Source organism: Doryrhamphus excisus, chromosome 12 (genome assembly GCF_030265055.1).
Source record: "Doryrhamphus excisus isolate RoL2022-K1 chromosome 12, RoL_Dexc_1.0, whole genome shotgun sequence".
NCBI lineage: Eukaryota > Metazoa > Chordata > Actinopteri > Syngnathiformes > Syngnathidae > Doryrhamphus > Doryrhamphus excisus.
Window position 1 is genome coordinate 17,449,005 of NC_080477.1, and position 20,980 is coordinate 17,469,984.

The 20,980-nt window shown below is 41.1% G+C and overlaps 1 protein-coding gene across 1 annotated transcript; it reads left to right on the plus strand.

Annotated features, from left to right (window-relative positions):
• The first annotated feature begins 593 nt into the window (after positions 1-593).
• Positions 594-20,763, plus strand: LOC131139450 (RNA polymerase II elongation factor ELL2-like). Its single transcript, XM_058089089.1, has 12 exons — positions 594-828; positions 1,021-1,068; positions 12,843-12,970; positions 13,523-13,686; positions 15,471-15,715; positions 16,249-16,373; positions 16,810-16,924; positions 17,021-17,471; positions 17,874-17,925; positions 18,858-19,029; positions 19,595-19,639; positions 19,912-20,763. Exons 1-12 carry the CDS (start codon positions 691-693, stop codon positions 20,020-20,022), a joined length of 1,794 nt encoding a protein of 597 aa, XP_057945072.1. The 5' UTR covers positions 594-690; the 3' UTR covers positions 20,023-20,763.
• The last annotated feature ends 217 nt before the right edge of the window (positions 20,764-20,980 follow it).

Here is a 20,980-nt window from a genome sequence, read left to right on the forward strand (position 1 = left end):
GGTCGAGTGGTTAGCACGCAGACCTCACAGCTAGGAGACCAGGGTTCAATTCCACCCTCGGCCATCTCTGTGTGGAGTTAGCATGTTCTGGGTTTTCTCCGGGTACTCCGGTTTCCTCCCACATTCCAAAAACATGCTAGGTTAATTGGCCACTCCAAATTGTCCATAGGTATGAATGTGAGTGTGAATGGTTGTTTGTCTATATGTGCTCTGTGATTGGCTGGCGACCAGTCCAGGGTGTCCAGGCTCCAGCAACCCCCCCCCCGCGACCCTCGTGAGGAAAAGCGGTAGAAAATGAATGAATGAATGAATGTTCCAGTTTATGAGTCAACTGTTCCAGTTTATGAGTAAACTGGAACATTTGTTTATGAGTTTATGTTTATGAGTAAACAACATTTCACAGTGTTCATGCTGTAAGGTTAGCTATACAGTATTTGATTAAAAAACAAGTAAATAAAAAATGAGTATTTATTGAAGTAGCATAAATGAGTGGATGGACTGTCCTTGGAAGAAACGCAAATAAAGAAGGTCCCAAAACCTGGCGCGTGCACCCCCAGCGTCGTCATCATAGCCCCGCCCACTTTGTGACGTCGACTGACGTCGCCTGGTTGAGCGGTGAGCGAGGACAAGCTGCTTTAATTTAGTGAAGAGGAGAAGGTGGCACTGGTGAGAGCCAGCCCGCCGCCAGCGATGGCTTCTCTCAGGCAGGAGCACCTCTACGGGCTGTCGTGTGGAAAGAACAGTAAAAACAGCCCCAACAGGACATTTTATCACGTCAAGCTCACCGACACTGCCATTCGAGCGCTGGAGGCTTACCAGAACCTTAAGGTACTTTGTGGGTGTTGCTACCGAACCACTCAGCCACTCTTGTCAAAAGTTGTCTTGGTTTAATCTTCATTTACATTGCGAGCTTATTGCTAGCTAAACGCGTAGTATGTGTGGTATGTTACATGTTTTTAAGCTGTTTTTCGGCTTCTAATAACAAACCATTAACATTTAAATGTATTTTTCTACCCTCAGGCTAATTTACCAAGTGAGCCGTTGATCAGTTTTAAAGGGAGCCAGGGGGTAAGTGCATCTTATTTATTTATGTTTTATATTTACTTGCAACTTTCTTGCATCGTTGTTGTCAGTATATAACACACTTCAGTCCAAAGTACACGGGATGTACCATTAATTTCATCTTATTAATACACTTGTAGTCACAATAAACCATGTATTTTGATAGAGGAATTGAAGGTATACGAAAAAAAACATAATTACATGATGCACAACTTGGTAAATTAGGTGCAAATTGTAGCATTGGAGTACATGATGAGATTATTATAGCACAATATGCATTGGAAATTATAGATGATATAGATGGAATTGAGTGTAGATTAGATTAGATTAGATTCAACATTATTGTTATTGCTCATGTCACTGGTGCAGGGCAACAAAATGCAGTTAGCATCCAACCAGAAATGCAATTTTATAAGTACCTTAGTAGTAAGTAAATGTAGAAAAAAATGGACAGATCTATGTAAAAAACTATAACAGTGTAGGGTATATTCTTAAATAAAATGTATGTTTAATGGCAAAATACCTATGATGGGTGTAAACTGAATTAGTTGTTTTGTTGCAAAACCATAAAGCTTATTTCATTGTTGACGTTGAGTAAACGATAGTTAGGCATACGATAGAAAAAAAAACTGACTTGCAAGTAAGCTGTTAAATAGTTTTCCAAAACAATTATCTTTTTTTTAAAATGTGGATTTCTTGGAAAAACAACAACAGCGTACTCATAAATGGCTCAAGTTTGAATGCGTGCCAACTTGCCACTACTGTAGAAGCAGCATACATGTAGTACATTGATGTCGTGGTGATCTGTGATGGAGGGGTCTCATTGCATATAGAAGGCTTGCAGGTTACTGGGTCAGGCTGGTAACTGTGGAGAGGCACTGGGAAAAGAGGGAAGCAGACACCCACATACACACACACACACACACACACACACGCACGCACACAGCCAGAGTCAACAGTGGGGTGAGGAGCCATTCATATGTCAAATGAGAACCCTCTGTGACGCACATTGGCCCTGTTACCTCATGGGAAAGTACAATTTAATTTTGCACACACGTTTTTAGAAAATACTACGGTACTTAACATTTTTCTGGCCTCCATAATCTGCAAGAAGCTTCACCAGATTTTATTGTGTGTGTGTGTGTGTATAGTCAGGAACCGCTACAGTAGGTCCTTGGGGAATACTGTATTTTACTTCTCAGTCGATGCTAATTGCACAGGCTGGTGGGGAAATAGCTGCAGCCACCTTCCTGTCTCGACAAGACTGCTAACTTGTCTATGTGGGGTCTGCAGACTGTATTACAGCAGAACCCTCTATGTGTCCCAATGGGAATTTTGTGAATTGTGGCAAACATTAACATTTAGGTGTTGACAGCACTGATAACATATTTTATATGTTTCTATCATCTATCAACGTACGTAATCTACATATATTGACAGTTAGTGTGGTACCCATTATGTCATTGTATGGTCATATCACCTGGTGCATTATTTAAAAAAAAAACAACAAAAAAACATTAAACTGTATTATGGAAAGCAGGAAGTGAACAAATGTAGCAGTTACTGATTGTAAAAGTACCAGATGGAGGGGTAGGATTTAATAAGCTTTGCTTCTTCCTACTCCTTTTGGACATGTGGAACTGTGAACTCATTATGTGATGCACTCAATTGTAATCTGATGCATGTTCAAATGAAATAAAACCATTACATAGTGCAAGTACGACATATATTGCGCATGCGTAGTACAAATCGTGTTGCCTGGCTTTTACGATCTGTAGATGCCGTAAAATAGGCTGATCGGATGTAGACGCGTTCTGCACATGTGCAGAACCAATTGTGTTTTCCGATGCGACTCTATATCGGTTTTTACCTTTTTGTTGTTTTCCACCGCCTGTTGGTTTGCATGTAAAATATAAGACAACCCGTCGTATTCTTAGTCTTATTATATCATAGCACTTGTTGAGGCTACTCTTCTGGAATGAGTGTACAATGACAAATATTGAAACACTTATATGCTAGGACTACGTTAAAAAGCCATAGCATTTCAGTATGTGGAATCAAACTATGGAATGGATTGAGTAAGACCCTCAAACAATGCACAACGATGAGCCAATTCAAGAAACAATACAAGCAGTTTATGTTTGCTAAATACAAGGATGAAGAGTCTTGAACCAGTCATGATGTGCTATACATATCACTATATTGACACTTACAATGGTACACATAATGTCATTGTATGGTCATATATTTGTTTTTTTTTAAAATAATGCACCTTGTACCGAAGTACGAGGTACATTATTAAAAAAATAAAAAAAAACAAAAAAAAAACCTTAAAGTGTATTGTGGAAAGCAGGAAGTGAACAAATGTAACATTTACTGATTGTAAAAGTACCAGATGGAGGGGTAGGATTTAATAAGCTTTGCTTCTTCCTACTCCTTTTGGACATGTGGAACTGTGAACTGATTATGTGATACACTCAATTATAATCTGATGCATGTTCAAATAAAATAATATCATTACCATTACAAACAAAGGGAAAGACAGTCATGCAGATTTAATGCCCGATTTGTGCTATAGCCATATGTCTGCAAACCAAATGCAACCAACATTATATTGATAGCATGATGGTAGACCTGTCTGCAAGCTACAGTTATTAACCAAATGAATGTTTAGACGTAATTACAGGAGCCATAATTCTGTGGATGACAGCTTCCTCCGTTAAGGCTGTGTTTGTATGTTTGAGGTCTAGACAAGCTTCTTCGCATTAGACCGCACTTGCTCTCTGTTGTAGCTTTTTGCGAGAATAACACTGTTGCGTGCTTAATGTTTGCCTTTGCATGTTATGACGTGTTTGCATCTTGTTTTGGGGCTGAAGGCATTAAAAGGCATGATTTATTCATGTCCCACCTCCTGCCCATTGTGCCGGACCAGCCGAAATCCCCTGAGGACCATCTGTGTGTTTGTTTATTTGGTGTGTCTGTGCATATGAGGGAGACAGGGTGAGGGGAGTGCTTGCCAATTGCTTTTATTTGAGCGCTAGTGTGCGTCGCGGCTGGCTTTGTGTGCGCCCTCGCCTCTCATTTGAATAACAAGTAGCAAGGGAATGTGGCCTGTGTTTTGTCACCCAGAATGAATTGACTTCCTCATCCTATTGCATTACAGTCAGTCCAGATGTGTGTTGTGCTTTTTTGCCCTGGAGTGGATGTTTATGCCCCATGACCATGATGATAAAAAAAAAAAGCATAGAATGGAGTGGACGCATACAGGCACTTTTTTTGTACAAACTTAAGATAAAGTTTACATTCTTGGCTTTTTAAAATGAGGATCGCTGACGGTCACAGGAAGTGTTTAATAATCAAAAGTGACTGGAAGCCAGAAGAATAAAAACACCACAGGGATGTTCAGTGTTACGCTCATTGTATTTTAATACATTCACATACATAATAGTTTCTATGAGCATACATTAGGACCGATAGTTTTGCCCTTAGAGCAGGGGTCTCAAACTCAATTTATTTGGGGGCCACTGGAGCTCGGGTTTGTGTGAGACTGAGCCGCATCAGGTTTTACAAACAAAAAAACAAAAACAAAAAAACGCATTTATTAAAAACAAAAAAATTAAAAAAACTTTGCTTTGGTTCCAATTTTCTACAAGAAAAGCACTGATAAAACATTCCACTGTTCTCCAATATCTTACTTTTTATTTTTATACACAAAATAATATGAAAAATAAATAAACAAATCAAGAATAAAGAAAATCAATCAATCAGTAATAAATAAATACATATAATAATAATAATAATAATAATAAAACGGCAAATAATAAAAACTTAAGAAACCACATATAGTTGGTGGGTAGACAAATTATTTTTTTCAGATTAAAATGAACAAAGCATTATTAGAGCCCTGTAGACATGACAAAACACGACTATAGTCACATTTATTCTCTTTTTATTTACAACATATTGCGCAACTGCAGGGTCTTGAGACACATGCTAACTCGCAAACTAGAGAGCTAGCGACCTAAACGGTAGCCTTCAAGTTATTTTCTTTAAACTTAAATAGCCAAAAACTTACCACTTCCACACAGATAGGAGGATAACTATTAACAGTTATTTAACCTTTAACATGAACAGTAATCAAACGTAATAATTTTTTACATGATACCATACAGCATCCATATCAAACTTGCGCGGGCCGCACTAACATTAAACTTTTATATCAAGGCGGGGGCCTCAAACTAGTGTCCTGCGGGCCACATTTGGCCCACGGGCCGCGTGTTTGAGACCCCTGCCTTAGCGGTTTTGGGATTCTGCCCTGGCAGCGTTCCGGTAATTTTCATTCTTTAGCAAATCTTTTTTTAGTGAGTCACTAACCTTGGCCTCGAAAGTCCACAGAAAGCAAGGTTCTTAAGATGTGCTTACCAAAGTAAGCGCCACTTTTCAAGCACCATTTCTATTTCCTAACACACCTTATACATAGAAGAGATCCTTGTTGACACTTAAGCAAAATGCTTTCTATATTAAGCAAGTAAGAGTGTGCAGCTAAGTGTTTCTTGCATCATGCGTTCATTCGGTAATTAAATACAAGCCTTCAACAAAGGTGAAGCAACCGCTGAGCAGACTCGTGGGAGTGAGTGAGCCCCACCTCCGTAATGCTGTGCAATGCACATCTGAAAGCTGTCAAAAAAAAAACAACAACTCTCCATAATGCAACCCAGCCCCTCACCAACATAGCCAAGCAGGCAGAGCACGGATACACTCGCATCAACATATGCCATATGTGGTGTAATATTTATATATATTTTAATAATAACTTTCAATGGACAATTTTACAGCCCTGATGTAAAAAAACTATGCATTGTTATTTATTATTATTTTGTATCATCATAACAGTGGTTTATTTGGTCTCAAGAAATGTTGACAGTGATAAGTTCAAGCATCAATTTGTAGGACAATAAACATGTAAAAATGCTCCTATATTGTATTGTATGGACTCGGTAAAATAAAAAAAAATTTTCATTGCACTTTTCTTAAAATTCATGTTCAAATGTCATCTCGTGTATGTAATAGTATGTAATATGGGGCAATGAAGCCAGCTACCCCATGTTGCCAAGGAAACGGCAGAGCAAACCTGATAGATGTATGATTTATGTTTTTACATGACTTTTCATAATACCATGTTTGTTTGTTTTTTTTACCCCGTGGTCGTGCAAAGATCGTCATGCTGTTTTTTTGTACTGCTGCTTTGGATGTTAGATGGGGTCGGTCTTTCAGACTTTGTCGTCACTCCTGCTCCTTTTTTAGCACGTTAGCACACCCCGATGTTGTGATCATGTGGGCTCTATTTTGGCGCTGCTGGGTAGAAGTACCGTAGTGCTGTTATCAGCGATTATAGATATAAGTTGTTCAAATCCGATGCTGATACCAATATCAATATCGAATTGGGATATTTGACTTATTTTCGGATCAAATACAGGGCAGAAACCAGGGGGGAAACAACAACAAGCTTCACCTTCGAGTGTGCATCAGAGGAAGTGTTTTTTTTTTTTTTGGAATATAATTTTTTTTACTGTTTTTAATTGGGTAAATATGGGTAAAAAATTGTTCGACCTCAGAGATTCCTCTCCATTCTGGTTCCTGAACAAGCAGGCATTGTAAACATTGTGGAGTGGTCATATTTCATACAGTGTTTATTTGTCCAAATGTGTGAGTTTGACACAAGTGGCCACTGAGATGGTGAAAAATGTGTTCTGTGCTCAGAGATGCCGAGCCCGTCTTAGCTTACAAGAACCACATCCCGTCTAATTCCCTCACGTGAAGGTCCACGCTCCAGGCTTATGAGACATGAAAGGGCACTTGTTTTCATGTATGCGTGGAGCCGGCCTTGGGGGCGCACAGAGAGGGGTCGCGGTGACCCACAATTTGTTGACAGTCTGGCCCCCGAGCACCTGCTAGAAACAAATGTTTCTTGGCACAGTTTTAGGGAAAAACTGAATGATGCTGGTGCTACAGCACGCCTCTCTTCCTTCATATTCTCCCTCCTGATTTCCTCTCCCTTGAGCATGGGTGCTCTTGGCTCTGTCTGTCTGTGAAATTGCAAATGAAAGCGAATGGAAGGTGATTACAGGCTCAGTCTTGATTACACGCACTGTCTCCCAGTGGAGGCAGTCACATTAATCACCCAGCATGTGAAGCTCAGCGAGAGGCATTACTGAAGCGTCGTAAAAATGATAAAATAGAGATGAATAGTTACAGATGTAAAACTGGGTCAAGTTACAGTTTAAAAATGGCTGAATGAACAAAATAACAATTAAGGACTTCAAAAGACATGGTGTAATGTAATATCCGACTTGTTGTGTGCAGCTTTTAAGGCGGGGCCTGAGAAGTGTTATCTGTTTATAAAGAGATTGAAGTGCGTCAGTGGAGTCTCTCTTTGACCAAAAAGGAAGTATGCGTCTCAGAAAATGAGCTCTGTTAATGCAAAAGTCTGAGTGTGTTATGTCTTATTTATGTCTTATTTATGTTTAATATGTTATAATAATAATATATGACATAATATTATTATGTCAACTTAATTGGCTAATATAAGTGTATAAGTGGGCGGCACGGTGGTCTAGTGGTTAGCGCGCAGACCTCACAGCACGGAGACCAGGGTTCAATTCCACCCTCTGTGTGGAGTTTGACATGTTTCTCCAGGTACTCCGGTTTCCTCCCACATTCCAAAAACATGCTAGGTTAATTGGCCACTCCAAACGGTCCATTGTGAGTGTGAATGGTTGTTTGTCTATATGTGCCCTGTGATTGGCCAGTCCAGGGCAGGTACCCCGCCTCACGCCCGAAGACAGCTGGGACCCTTGTGAGGAAAAGCGGTAGAAAATGAATGAATGAATGAAAGTGTATAAGTGACTATAGGGGTGTTATTTCATGCCGATAGGGCTCTAATAATGTAATAAAAACGTAAATAGAATGTTGTACATGCATTTATCAATTTTGTTCCCCAATTCAAACCAAATTCCTGGCAAAAAAAATTAAGTAAAATGTAACTTAAAAAAGTACCCGCCTGTCCGAGTCCAAGTTAGCTAAATAGTCCAAGATAGCTCACAGAAACAATGGTATAACACGACTGTATTTCTTAGATTATTGGTACCCTTTCACACATTGCCACCTTAGTTGTGGTTCGTCCATGGAACAGCATTTCTCCCTGTTTTGGGATGCCATAAGTTTACTTGAGAGTGAGTGGGAATGAGAAGTCAGCGGCTGTCTGATGTATATGTGTTTTTGTGCGTGCCTCACAGATAGCTCATCTTTGGCCTTGCGAGTGACAGAAATGTTGATTACACCCCAGTGAGATGAGCTTTTGGCCGTGTGTACCGTGCATCCAGCCCAGGGTGGCTCGCCTCCTGCTGGTAACAGACAGCGGTAGTGGCGACAGGTTTTCATTCCTCCTCCTCCTCCTCCCATCAGCCAGAGAGGCGAGGCAGTGCCATGGCATCTCTCTCTGGAGCCGAGGAGGCTGGAACAAAAGACGGCCTGTTTTCAGATAGCCATTACTTAGGCTGCAGAGGATGTAGAAACAATAGGCTGCATGAGATCTACACCCGACCCCACATTCAGCCAAAGTTTGCAGGAAACATAAGCCCCATGCACCGACAGCAGTCTCTCACAGTTTTTGTTCCATCAACTTTTGAAGCTGGATAACGCCAGGAAAAGGAGCCTTTCCCCGTCCGGCTTGGTCGAGAGATTTATGACCTAGAATGAAACTGTGGTTCCTTCGAAACAAATTTTACGTTTTTATTGGTTGTCAGCGCTTTTGGTAGAATTTTTTTTTTAGGGTTGTCAAAAGTAACGCGTTAATGGCGGTAACTAATTGAATTAACACATGCGCAACAGAGCAAGCACACCTCCATACACAAACACCATAATACAGTATATGTGTTTTCAACTCGCGTCTCAAGCCCGTTATTCCTTCTCATTACCAGAACGTGAGATGCATTCAGGGCCACTGCGAACATCACCACAACATCTTTATTATGCATGTATTTGTGGTCAAAATAATCAGAAAAACAAAGAAAAACATGAAGCATATACCGTATTTTCTGGACTATAAGTCGCTCCGGAGTATAAGTCGCACAAGACCAAAAATGCATAATTAGGTAGAAAAAAACATACATAAGTCGCATTTTTTGTGGGTAATTTATTTGACAAACTACTTGACCAAAACAAACATCACGTCATCTTGGAAGGCAAGTTCTAACAATAAAAGAATAGAGAACAGGCTGAATAAGTGTAAGATATGCTAACACAATGGTTATTCAGCTACACAAAAAATAAACATAAACAGAAATGGTGTCCAGTGTTTATGTAACATAAACAGTTTTTTCATTTATAAGTCGCTCTGGAGTATAAGTCGCAGGAACAGCCAACCTATGAAAAAAAAAGTGCGACTTATAGTCCAGAAAATACGGTATTGTTATCACTCACTTTGTAACTCTTAATTCAGATGTACAATTTGCTGCATTTAAGTATGCTGAGAAATGCCAGAAAATATACTGAAAATGTGTACATTTACGTGATGTCTTTGAACGCAGCCTCTTAGCGCCCATAATCATACAGTTAAAGAGACTAGTGTTAGGTAAATGGACTTTTAGACATGTTTGATTACATACAAATATTAAATATAATCCTGTCTTGTCATTTATCTTTCTGTTAATAAAATGCAGTAAAAATTGGCATATTTCACACATAGTTGCCAATAGTGATTAATCATAATTAACTTTAAAATTGTAGTTAATTTGATTACCATTTTTAATCATTTGTCAGCCGTAATTATTTCATACCAAATTAATGTCCAAATCCGATCAGAACTGTAATTTTTTTCTTGTTCTTAGTTTCTTTTATGATCATTTTAACAATGACATTGTCCATAATACCTAGAAGAACTAACCTGTAAGTTCCTAATTCCAACATCGGAAAGGTTGTACAATTTGGAATCTTACCAGAAATGATAGGAAAATATGCCTTTTAAAAGTTTTGTGGTTGACTGCAGCAAAAGACCTAAGCGTACATCACAACAACTCCACTCACAGAATCACAATTAATATTAATAGTAAAGTAAGAAATATAGTCAGAGAGACTGGTGACTAGTGTCCTAAAGAAGGAAAATTTGTAAAATGATCGCATAATAGTTTTAGCAGCTGTTTTATCATGAAAAAAAAGTGAGACAAAATACCCCAATGCAACATGCAGGTAAGATTTTTTCACTATGCTACTCCAATACAAAGTAGCAAATACCCTACCAAGCAACTTTTTATTGCAATGTGTTAATCTCTTGCCTGTAAGCCTATTTCTGTTTCATCTTAACTCATCCAGCTTGATTCGCTCCAGTTTCTCCTCTTTAACAATCTCTAAAGATATCCCAGCAGATTCCACAAATGTTTTACTTGAAAGGACGACAATAAATATTTGATTGTTCATGGTCAGTTGCATTCTTAAAGAGCTCAGACTTTTGTTAGGGTGTCTGAGTTTGAATTGCTGTGGAGAATTACTTGGGAGCCCGGTGAAGAGTGCTTCTTGCAGTTGGCACAGCGGGAGTCTGGAAGTCTGCTGGTTGGAGATCTCACGAGGAACCAGCAAAGTGCTGTGGCATCGCTATGCACTTATAACATCTGGCTGTGACGCCAGTGTCCCGCAATCCCTTACACAAAATCCTTAAATAACTAGAATAGTTAAAAGGAACCTGCATACCTCCAGCCAGGCAAAACAGGCCTGAATTTAATCACCACCAAATGTTACATCTTCACAGCCAACATCTTGCATACAGAATAACTGAAAACACATTGCTCCTACTACCCCCAAAATTATAATATATGGAGTTCAAACATTTATTTTAGGGAAAGCATTGCCCCAAAATTCCTGCAAAAACCCGATGAGGGTTTTATGCTGCCGATACCGATAATCGGAAAAGATACCAACAAAGCCAACATGCATGTATCCACAACTCACATTTTGTATTTCAGTACGCATTTATTTCTAGTCTTCTCACATTATTAACAGAAAATCTGGTTTGCCCGCCTCTGCTGGGCCCCTCCAGCCGCATCCGCTGCCTTCTCGTCATCAGTGTGCACAACGCACGTTTCAAGTGCGGCGCAAACGCTCACTCGTCACGGTCCACGCCAGCTGTGCACTCTCATTGGACAGTCAAACTGGGGAAGTGCGACTGAGGTGCACCCCACCACATGCGTGTTCACAGAAGTGATTGCAGAGGGCACGCACATCACATGTCATCCGTAACCCTGCACACAACGGAAGTTCCTCCTGCACTAAAACTGATCCACAGCTTCTACCAAATAAATGGGCACTCCTGCACTGTCCTCCTCCAATGTCGAGATGTCGACCCAGCCAGTATCTCAGGGTCGACAGCACTGCCTTGCCTTTAAATAAATCATGCTCAGCCATGTGCTCCCAGTTAGTGTAAATGCAGAGAGGAAAGCTGGCTTTTAACAAGGCCAGCACCGTTTTATAGCTGCCTGAAGTTCTTCCATTTTGCATACTGACCCCCCCACCCCCCTCATTCGTCCACCAGCACACTCCTGTCAAATGGCATTTTCCCACATCACGTAGTCAATCTGACATGTGAATTCCCCTGGAAATGGAACACCGGCAATGTATCCAATTAGAGGCAAAGAGATATCATTTCATATCTTGTTTGCCATAAACAATCTATTTTCCCTTTTTGTTTTGTTTATGGAGATTTCTGGTCCATCTAGCAGAATGCCAACACTACCATCTCGCATCAATGAATGTTTCCTCACCTAAGTCTCTCATGACATCCAGGGTTGACATTTACAAGCTTAAAGGGTATGTACTAGTATAACTGATGGGATGCACACAAGCAAACACCACTTAGTCCCTTTATTGAGTTATGTCAAAGGCGGAGGTCCGTCAGTTTTACGTGCACTGGAGGCTGAAACCAGCTTTTTAAAACTGAGTCCAGCTGTCTATGGAGTTGTTGTAGTAGTAGCAGAGTTTGATGAAATTGTTGCAAAAGCCTGCAAGTAAAGACTTGCACAGTGAGCTGAATATCTTATTTCACACTCATGAACACTGAGGCGGGACATTATGTTCATCCCTCGCTATATCGCAGTTCAAAGCTCCAAAAATTAATAAATGATCGCTGTCTCTTGGTTGATTATAGCAGTGTTTTTCAACCTTTTTTGAGCCACGGCACGTTTTTTACGTTTTGCGGCACACCAATAACCAACATTATTTGCTTCTTTCAGCTTTTTCCTGATTACGGACTCGCCACAGCAGATCTTTTTGATCTGCATACCAATTTAACCAACAATGTTACAAAATTAACCAGGCTACAGTGACAGTGATTCTTGCTCGTATCAGATCAATAACGGTATTGGCCGATACTCAAGGCTGCAATATCCATATGGAAGAAGTTTTAACAGGACACCTCTAAAATACCGTTATTCAATCAACTGTTAAGATTCCTACAGTCTCTGAGTCCGTGGACTATAAAAAGCAAATAACTACCGGGGTCTCTTCTCAGCGCAGATCAAAATACTGCATTAGCTGCATTTGAAGTATCGTGAGCCAGCACCGAGCAGCTTTATCTACCTCTGAATGCGCTTTAAAATGTTGGTTGCAGCTCTCTGTTGTACAATGTACATTTCCCTTATGATGCATCTTTAAGTCACAGCGTTATTGGTTTTCCATACCATGTATATGTTTTTATATCACTGATCATTATTCCTCTGCTGTTTACTTTATAGTACATCAAGCTGCCAGCCCCTACAGAAGAGTCACCCAATGCTCTTCGCGTCTTCTCCTTCTACCTATCCAGCGACTGCAAAGACCAACCTCAGGCCAGCTTTGACTGCATCCATCAATATTTTTCAAGGTATGAAGCTAACCTTAAAAGTCAAACACAATGATTTTGTTTCGATCTAGCAGCTAAGAATCGAAAAGAGAATCAACAAACAATATAGTTCAGCTTATTTTAATAAGTAACATACAGGCCACTCTTTGGCTGCTTGATAAGTGAGTTGTGAGTCAAAGACAAAGGCAAAAAAAGAGTACAATCATGCATTTGCAGATAAAGTCAGGCCAATGATTATGTGTGTGATGCAATGACTTTTGTCCTAGAAGAGTTTTTGTAAGGCCCACTGTCTGGAGCCAAGTTAAACCGAGCCAAGCTAGAGGTTTTCCACAGGCTGGAGCCTGTCATGAGCCTCTCTCTTTCTGCACCGTGCTCGGGTATAGTGTACAGGATGCAGTCTGTGACATAATATATATATAGGCTATCTTAGCCAGCTCCCACCGCAAAGCCACGCTGTCCATTTTGGTATGCTGCTCTGAGTTAGCTCAACGGGACTTTGTCTTCATGGCACTTGACAGTTAAAATCCCCTGCAGCCAAGTGGCTCTTTTATGTTTGTATTTTTATTTTTGCAGCGATGGCCGTGAGCAACTGGAAGGACAAGGGGTCATCCAGGACAAGATCACTGTGTGCGCCACCGAGGACTCCTACCAGATGACCCGCGAGAGGATGTCTCAAGTGGAGAAGGATAGTTGGAGCCGCTCCGCCATTGAGATCAAACCGGGAGCCTCGCATCCCAGTAAGTGGGGACCTAGGACAAGTGTGAGTGCTAGATAAAGAACGCTGCCTTGCTAAAGGGTAACTTCTGCAGGGCTCTAACAGATATCAGGTGGTCAATTGTTAAATCGTTGCATACTGTAGGTCGAATGTCACTCTTTATTTGGCTTATACAACTATGTTTCTTGGCTTATTGGCGATTGCATTACTGAGACTGATTTTTAGCGGAACATTACATTTTTAAGCAATTGGCTGCGAGTGAAATTCCCCTGACACAAGCATCCAGCTTCAGGGGGAAAAAACACAAAGTGGGCCACATTGTCATTTTGGCAGCTAATGCCTTTAAACTATTGACATTTTACTGCAGTTCCTTTTAGGCGCATAATAGAAAAAAAAAAGTAAAAGCCATACATGATCAGCCACAAACAACATTGTCATAGTTTAATGAACATTGTCTTTGATGTGTTGTGCGTTTGAATCAGATGCTCGCAATCACGAGCACGTATTAATCATAACGTGCTGAGGCATCTACTTGCCAGCTTCTTTTGTCATATTTCTCCTCTCCAGCCTTTGCTACTGCTCTTATGCAATATTCTTTCCTGGCAGGATTGTTCGACCCCCATGTCAGTACTGAGCTCCGGGCTCTCTTGCTCAAATTTAACCCTTGTGGATTGTGTAACAGCATGCTTTTTAAGGTGAAGATGTTTCAGCAGCATGCACATACAAGCACATCTGCCACGGGAGGAGATCTACAGTATAAACTACCGGGTCATGACGTATGTCAAAGCTATAGAAGAGCCACGTGGCATATGTGCACATGGTATATGGTGATTTACGGCCCAGGTTGAATAATAACGTAGTCACTGTATCTTTGCAATTGGTTGAAATTAAAGGCATCTGTTTGTATAATGTTGCCCTACTGTAACCTCCAAAGTGCAGCTTAAGATGTACTGTAATGAGATTAGCTTGGGGAGATACTGTGGCTCTCACTGCTCCAACATGCCCATCCTGTACATGAGTGGTGCAACGGTCCAGGCCACGTATAAAAAGTATCACGTTCAAGTATAAGAAGTTAGCTTCAAATTGTGTACTGATACAAACATATATCAGATAAACAAGATTCATATTTATAAATTCTGAGTAAAAATATAAATAAATCTAAGTACCCACCCTCGGCCATCTCTGTGTGGAGTTTGCATATTCTCCCTGTGCATGCGTGGGTTTTCTCCGGGTACTCCGGTTTTCCTCCCACATTCAAAACAAAACATGCTAGGTTAATTGGCGACTCCAAATTGTCCATAGGTATGAATGTGAGTGTGAATGGTTGTTTGTCTATATGTGCCCTGTGATTGGCTGGCGACCAGTCTAGGGTGTACCCCGCCTCTCGCCCGAAGATAGCTGGTATAGGCTCCAGCACCCCTGTGACCCTTGTGAGGAAAAAGCGGTAGTGAATGAATGAATGAAATCCAAGTACATTATAATCAAGGGAGAACCTACAGTATTGTGCAATAATGTAAATAATAATATTGTACAGTTGGATGGCATGTAGAATAAATGAAGCCCTGTAGCGTTCACTGTGGGAACGGAACTGGAGGAGTGTATTAAAGTGTATTGGAGTATGAGCTCCCCTGCCCCTTTATTGATCGATGGAGTTTGTCTAATGTCCTGGCGACAGATGTTACCAGTAGTGGTTTGTTCTGTAACACAAGATAGGTGGCTGTGTATTACAACTATAGACTTAGTGGTAAAGCTTATTATAGCGTCTCCCCTAGCGATTAATCAGGCTCTACTATTATGTGTGCTCAGGCAAAAGCATCAAGTTCCAAAAGAGGCCACCTCTTCTGTCTGCATCAGACGGCGGCTTCTGCAAACCCCCCATAATGAGCCGGTGGAGCGGCAGCATGGCCTCAGTCAACCAGAAGTCCCTCAGGGAACGCATCATTCACCTGCTGGCTCTCAAGTCTTACAGGAAGCCAGAACTGCTGCTGTGGCTGGAGAGGGAACGGGTCACGCCCAAGGACAAGGCAGAACTTGGAGCCATACTGGAAGAGGTATGGAGGAAGTACGAACACAGACACTAAAAGGACACTTCATTCACAGTCTAAACTTGACAATGTTTATTGTGGTTGCAATGCGTGTACTAGAAGTGCACTAATGAAATTGTGCATCATTGTTGTGGCTGATGTATGGATACGGATACTCTACTCAGCCTATGTACTCGCACAGTCTAATGTTATTATGCTTAGTTAATGCTGTTGTGAGGTATTATATTAATTTGACAAGACAGTATGTTTATTTTTATTGTCTGCTGTGGTGTACAGCTGCAGTTAGACAAATTTGTCCTTTTCTATTTTGTGTTTCCTGTGTTTTCAACCTTGTAGTTGTTTTTGGGACGGTACATTCTGTTAGCTACCCACAGAACATAAACCTCACAGGCAGAGACAGTCTGACAAGATTAAGGACCAGTTTCAAGTAATTTTGTGTGTGTGTGTTTTGGTTTAGTTTATTTAGAAAGAAACCTACAAACCTGACACTGTAGAATATCAGCACAATGGCAAAAGATTTAACTTGCCTTGTGTTTCAGGTAGCAAAGGTGAACCCCAAAGATAGCAGCTACCTATTGAGAGAAGACTTCTACAAGCATGTGCGAAGGGACTGGCCCAGCTACAATGAAGAGGAGCGGAAACTGGTCAGCAGGTTGCTGCCAAGGTGTGTTTAATTGGAACTAAACTGCCTCTAAATGTCATGGGGATGTCCTAATGCTTCACAAGACATACTTGCATGCATGAATTACAGATATCCTTGAAGCTAAATCCCACACATGCTCCTGCAAAGACACTTTTATTGACGGCGGTCTCTGGTTTTTCAAAATTTTGCAGCTTTAGTCGCCTCAGGGTGTGTACCAATTTTTGGGTGACGCGGTTTAACACCCTCAAGAACACATTGAGCTATGTGAGAAATTTCAAGTCTGTCTGACTAATGGGGTCCAACTCTGCGGTTTAATAACAGCGCCCCCATGTATGCAACACAGTAGGGCTGCATGTTATGATACTTTTTGAAAACTTTTTGGCGCAAACTAATGTATTGATGTAATGAATGTATTGGCACAAGATCAAATTTCCTCCACTTTCTTTTACGTACCCAGGAAGTTACATCCCCATGTCAACGACCAATCAAAGAATCCTCACACCAGCGGCTCAATACTGAGGACATCGGAGGATAGAACGGTACATCACAGCATGGCAAGGAACCCAGTTGGGGTAAGTAGTGGTCATGTTGGCTTTGATGTGATGATTGTCAGACTGCCTTTACACTGATCTCTCAGATTAATATTTATTTTTCTTTTCATGATCCAGAAACGACCCATGCCTTCTGATTCGCTACAAGCTTTGGCTGCAAAGCGACAGAGACAAAGCGATAACAGGACGCAACAGCAGCCGTCTAGCAATGGACTCTTAGATAATAAGAGCACGCACGTTAGTGCACCTCCATGTTTCCACTCTCTCAAGACTGATTTCCAGGGAACTCCTAACACAACGGGGAGCATTGATGGGTCACCAGGAGGGCTACACGGCTCTCCTCTAACGCACAAAACGTCGAGTACGTCAGATGTGTCCAACCAGCACGGAACCAAAGCGAAGAACCACACTCCGCCTCAGGTTGAGTCGGTCGGCACTCAGCAGCAGCAAAGGAAGAAGAAATCCAAAAAGCACAAAGACAAAGAGCGGGAAAGGTTCAAAGAAAAGCAGGACAGAGGATGGTCGGAGAACAGTCCTGATCCCAAGCAGAACCAGGACAAACTTGGGAGTAAGATCTGCTTTTCTTTTTTTTTTAAACCCTCTTTTCCTGCTTTCCTTTCTTTGTTGCTAATTTAGTTCCTTGTGCACAAAATAACATTTTAACCATTCCATGCTCAGTTCCCTAAACACCACAGGTAGCCTCCTGGTGCACTTACACGGTAATAACTCATAAGCTTGGGTGTGTTTGCGACCCCTAAGCTCACTCTCTTGAGTCCTCCTGTTATGTTCCTGTGCTCAACAACAGCTCTTAGAGCACTTTATCTCCCGAAGGTGAACTCCTCTCCTGAGCTTAGAGCTTGTATGTGGGTGTACACACTTACAAAAAAAACTTTTAAGAATCATGCAGGGTACTTAACTGGCTTATAGTGTCAGTTTCTTAATGTATTGTTTTTGTGTGTTTTCTTTTTAGACTGTGACATCACAAATGATAAGGACTTGGAGGAGAAGCCCGATTATGTGCTGTGAGTCGAAACATGATTTGTTATATGTTGAGTCATCACTGTGGCCAGCTGGAGGTGTTTGTGTTTACATGCATTTACATCCATTCATCCGTTTTCTATGCCGCTTATCCTCACGAGGGTCGTGGGGGCAAGATGGAGCCTATCCCAGCTGTCTTTGGGCGAGAGGCAGGGTACACCCTGGACTGGTCGCCAGCCAATCACAGGACACATATAGACAAACAACCATTCACACTCACATTCATACCTATGGACAATTTGGAGTCTAGGCTAATTAACCCAACATGTTTTTGCAAATCTCTGTGTGGAGTTTGCATGTTCTTCCCGTGCATGCGTGGGTTTTCTCCGGGTACTCCGGTTTCCTCCCACATTCCAAAAACATGCTAGGTTAATTGGTGACTCCAAATTGTCCATAGGTATGAATGTGAGTGTGAATGGTTGTTTGTCTATATGTGCCCTGTGATTGGCTGGCGACCAGTCCAGGGTGTACCCCGCCTCTCGCCCAAAGACAGCTGGGATAGGCTCCAGCACCCCCACGACCCTCGTGAGGAAAAGCGGTAGAAAATGAATGAATGAATGAATGTTTTTGGAATGTGGGAGGAAACATGTACCCAAAGAAAACCCACGCATGCACGGGTACATTACACTCACTAGGGTGGCGGGGGTATTAATAATATAATATAGAATTAATTTGTGTATTATTACAGTATGATTGTCTGCCTATTCAGTGGTTCTCTGCAGTAATTGTTCCTTAATACATGTCATGCCTGTGTAATGCTGCCACCTTGTGGCACAAAATGCAGTTGCATCATTCAGGAGTTAAAAATGGGATTCCTCGCCCTTGTATGTCTTTTAGTGGGGGGTCCTATTTAAATTCTGTAATGATGCGTCAGATGTTGGTGTTGTTACTAAGTTGATGCTATGTCTGTTTTTAGCACGTACGTCACGGTCACAAGCCCAGAGCAACGTCAGCGGTACCAAGAGGATTTCAGCGCAGAGTACGATGAATACAAAGACCTCCACACCCGAATCGCCACCATCACTCACATGTTTGTTCAGCTTGGAGCCAAAATCAAGAGCATGTCACCCGGTACTAAAGAACACAAGGTGACTTCCTAAAAGTGTTTATAAGTAATATGCTCAATGTAGGCATGGGCCGCTTACCGGTTTCAAGGTGTACCATGGTATGAAAAACTACCAAAAAAATTGCGTCATGCTGTTTCTATGATGACTGTTTGTCAGTCAACATATTACTCATGCTAACAATAATCACATGACCCGGAAACGTAAGTTTGTGAATAGTATGACCTGCCACTATATTTAAAAAGATATATATTGTGACTTTCTTGGGTCACGTGATTGCATTTATTTGCATTTTGTTTAGTTAGTTTTTTACTAACACAATATTTGTTGTGATTTGGGAGTTGCAGGGGTATGCTGGAGCCTATCCCAGCTAACTTTAGGCGAGAGGCGAAGTATACCCTAGACTGGTCATAATTCAGTAATAAAGATATTTCAAAATAACCCATTAATACAGTGTAACCGTCAACCCGTAATATGTTTGCCCAAGGTAATCATACCATCAGAATCTCACACCGGCCCATGCCTTGCTCAATAGCTGATGATGTTGTGCAGTCATATTAACAACTGTATTGTATTCTGCTCCATGTAGGTAATGGAAGATCAGATATTAGAAAAATACAACAAGTATCGAAAGGTAAAGTGAATTAGTTTTGGATACAGAATTCCTTCAAATTGATTTAAGTTGATTTTTAGAATCACTATTTCATAACATACGTACATAAATGCTTAGTTCTGCCCTTTATGGCTCAGTTTTTTTTAATAAATCATACAAAAGTTATTAAAGTGACCTATATGGCCGTTAATGCAGGTCATATGGTTTTATGATGGCAACAGTTTGACCCTGGATCTGATTATTTCTTCTAGCAATTGTCCCCTCTGAAGGCATGTTTTGTTCTCTGTCCGTAGAAGTTTCCAGGCTACCAGGAAGAGAAGAAGCGCTGTGAATATCTCCACCACAAACTGTCCTTCATCAAACAGCTCATCACAGACTATGATGTCTCTCGGGCGTCCTCGTAGCAAAGGCCCTCCCTTCCGTGTACCAGGGAAGACGTCAAAACATCCATAGACAATATATGTCCTTCAAGATGATTTCAATGAGGCATCAAGAAGGGATCGTACAAATAGTCTTAAATCTGAAGCAGATTTGGAACTTTTTATATTTGGTTTCAGGTTGAAGTGAGAAAGGCAGACATTGAACATAATTACAAGACTTTTTTTTTTTTTTAAATGCACATGAGTTGCCGCCTTTGTTACGCTACAAGAAAGCCTTCTGGTCTGCTGCTTAGCTAGTGCCTCTTTTTCTCTGCTGTAGCATTGACTCTTTTTTTTGGTATTTTATCTTTTTAACCAAAGTTTTATGTTTTTTTTTTGCACAGCATGCAGGATCATATTTATATATTTGTATGCACCCTCCTTCTATCTGATTGCAGCTGATTGACATTCTTCTGCTTGAAGCTGCACCCCCACAAATGCACTTGTTTAAAGTCTTTATCGAGCACAACCTTTCAGTCTTAAAATTGTTGGCAAATGATCGTTTAACGTACCTCCTTCTTCTAGTGATGTGACACCAAGTGTTTTTCAGAGAGCTGCTGATGTATTTATCTTAAGGCAGGCTTCTCCCGTCCTGAAATGCAGAACTTAAAGCACATTATTTTATCCAAACACTGGGAGGAGAGGGAGCAGAGTAACCTTTTAGCCTTTTGTATCTCACTTTTACACTGCCTGTAAAAGCTGGCATTTTTTCACCTTTGTTTTTTTTGGGGGGGGGGGGGGGGGGGGGGTCAGTCAGTTTTCTGCCTTTGGGGGTAGTATGGAGCAACAGCAGACAGGACAGCATCTGTGTGGCCCTGTTGTGTTCAAAAGCAATGTGGGACATAACTTTGCTGTGTGAAAGCACATACGGTTGCCACAATGTTCCACTTTGTTGGGTTCTGTGTGAAAGGTGAGGATAAATGCCGTATCTTCTGTTTTTGCT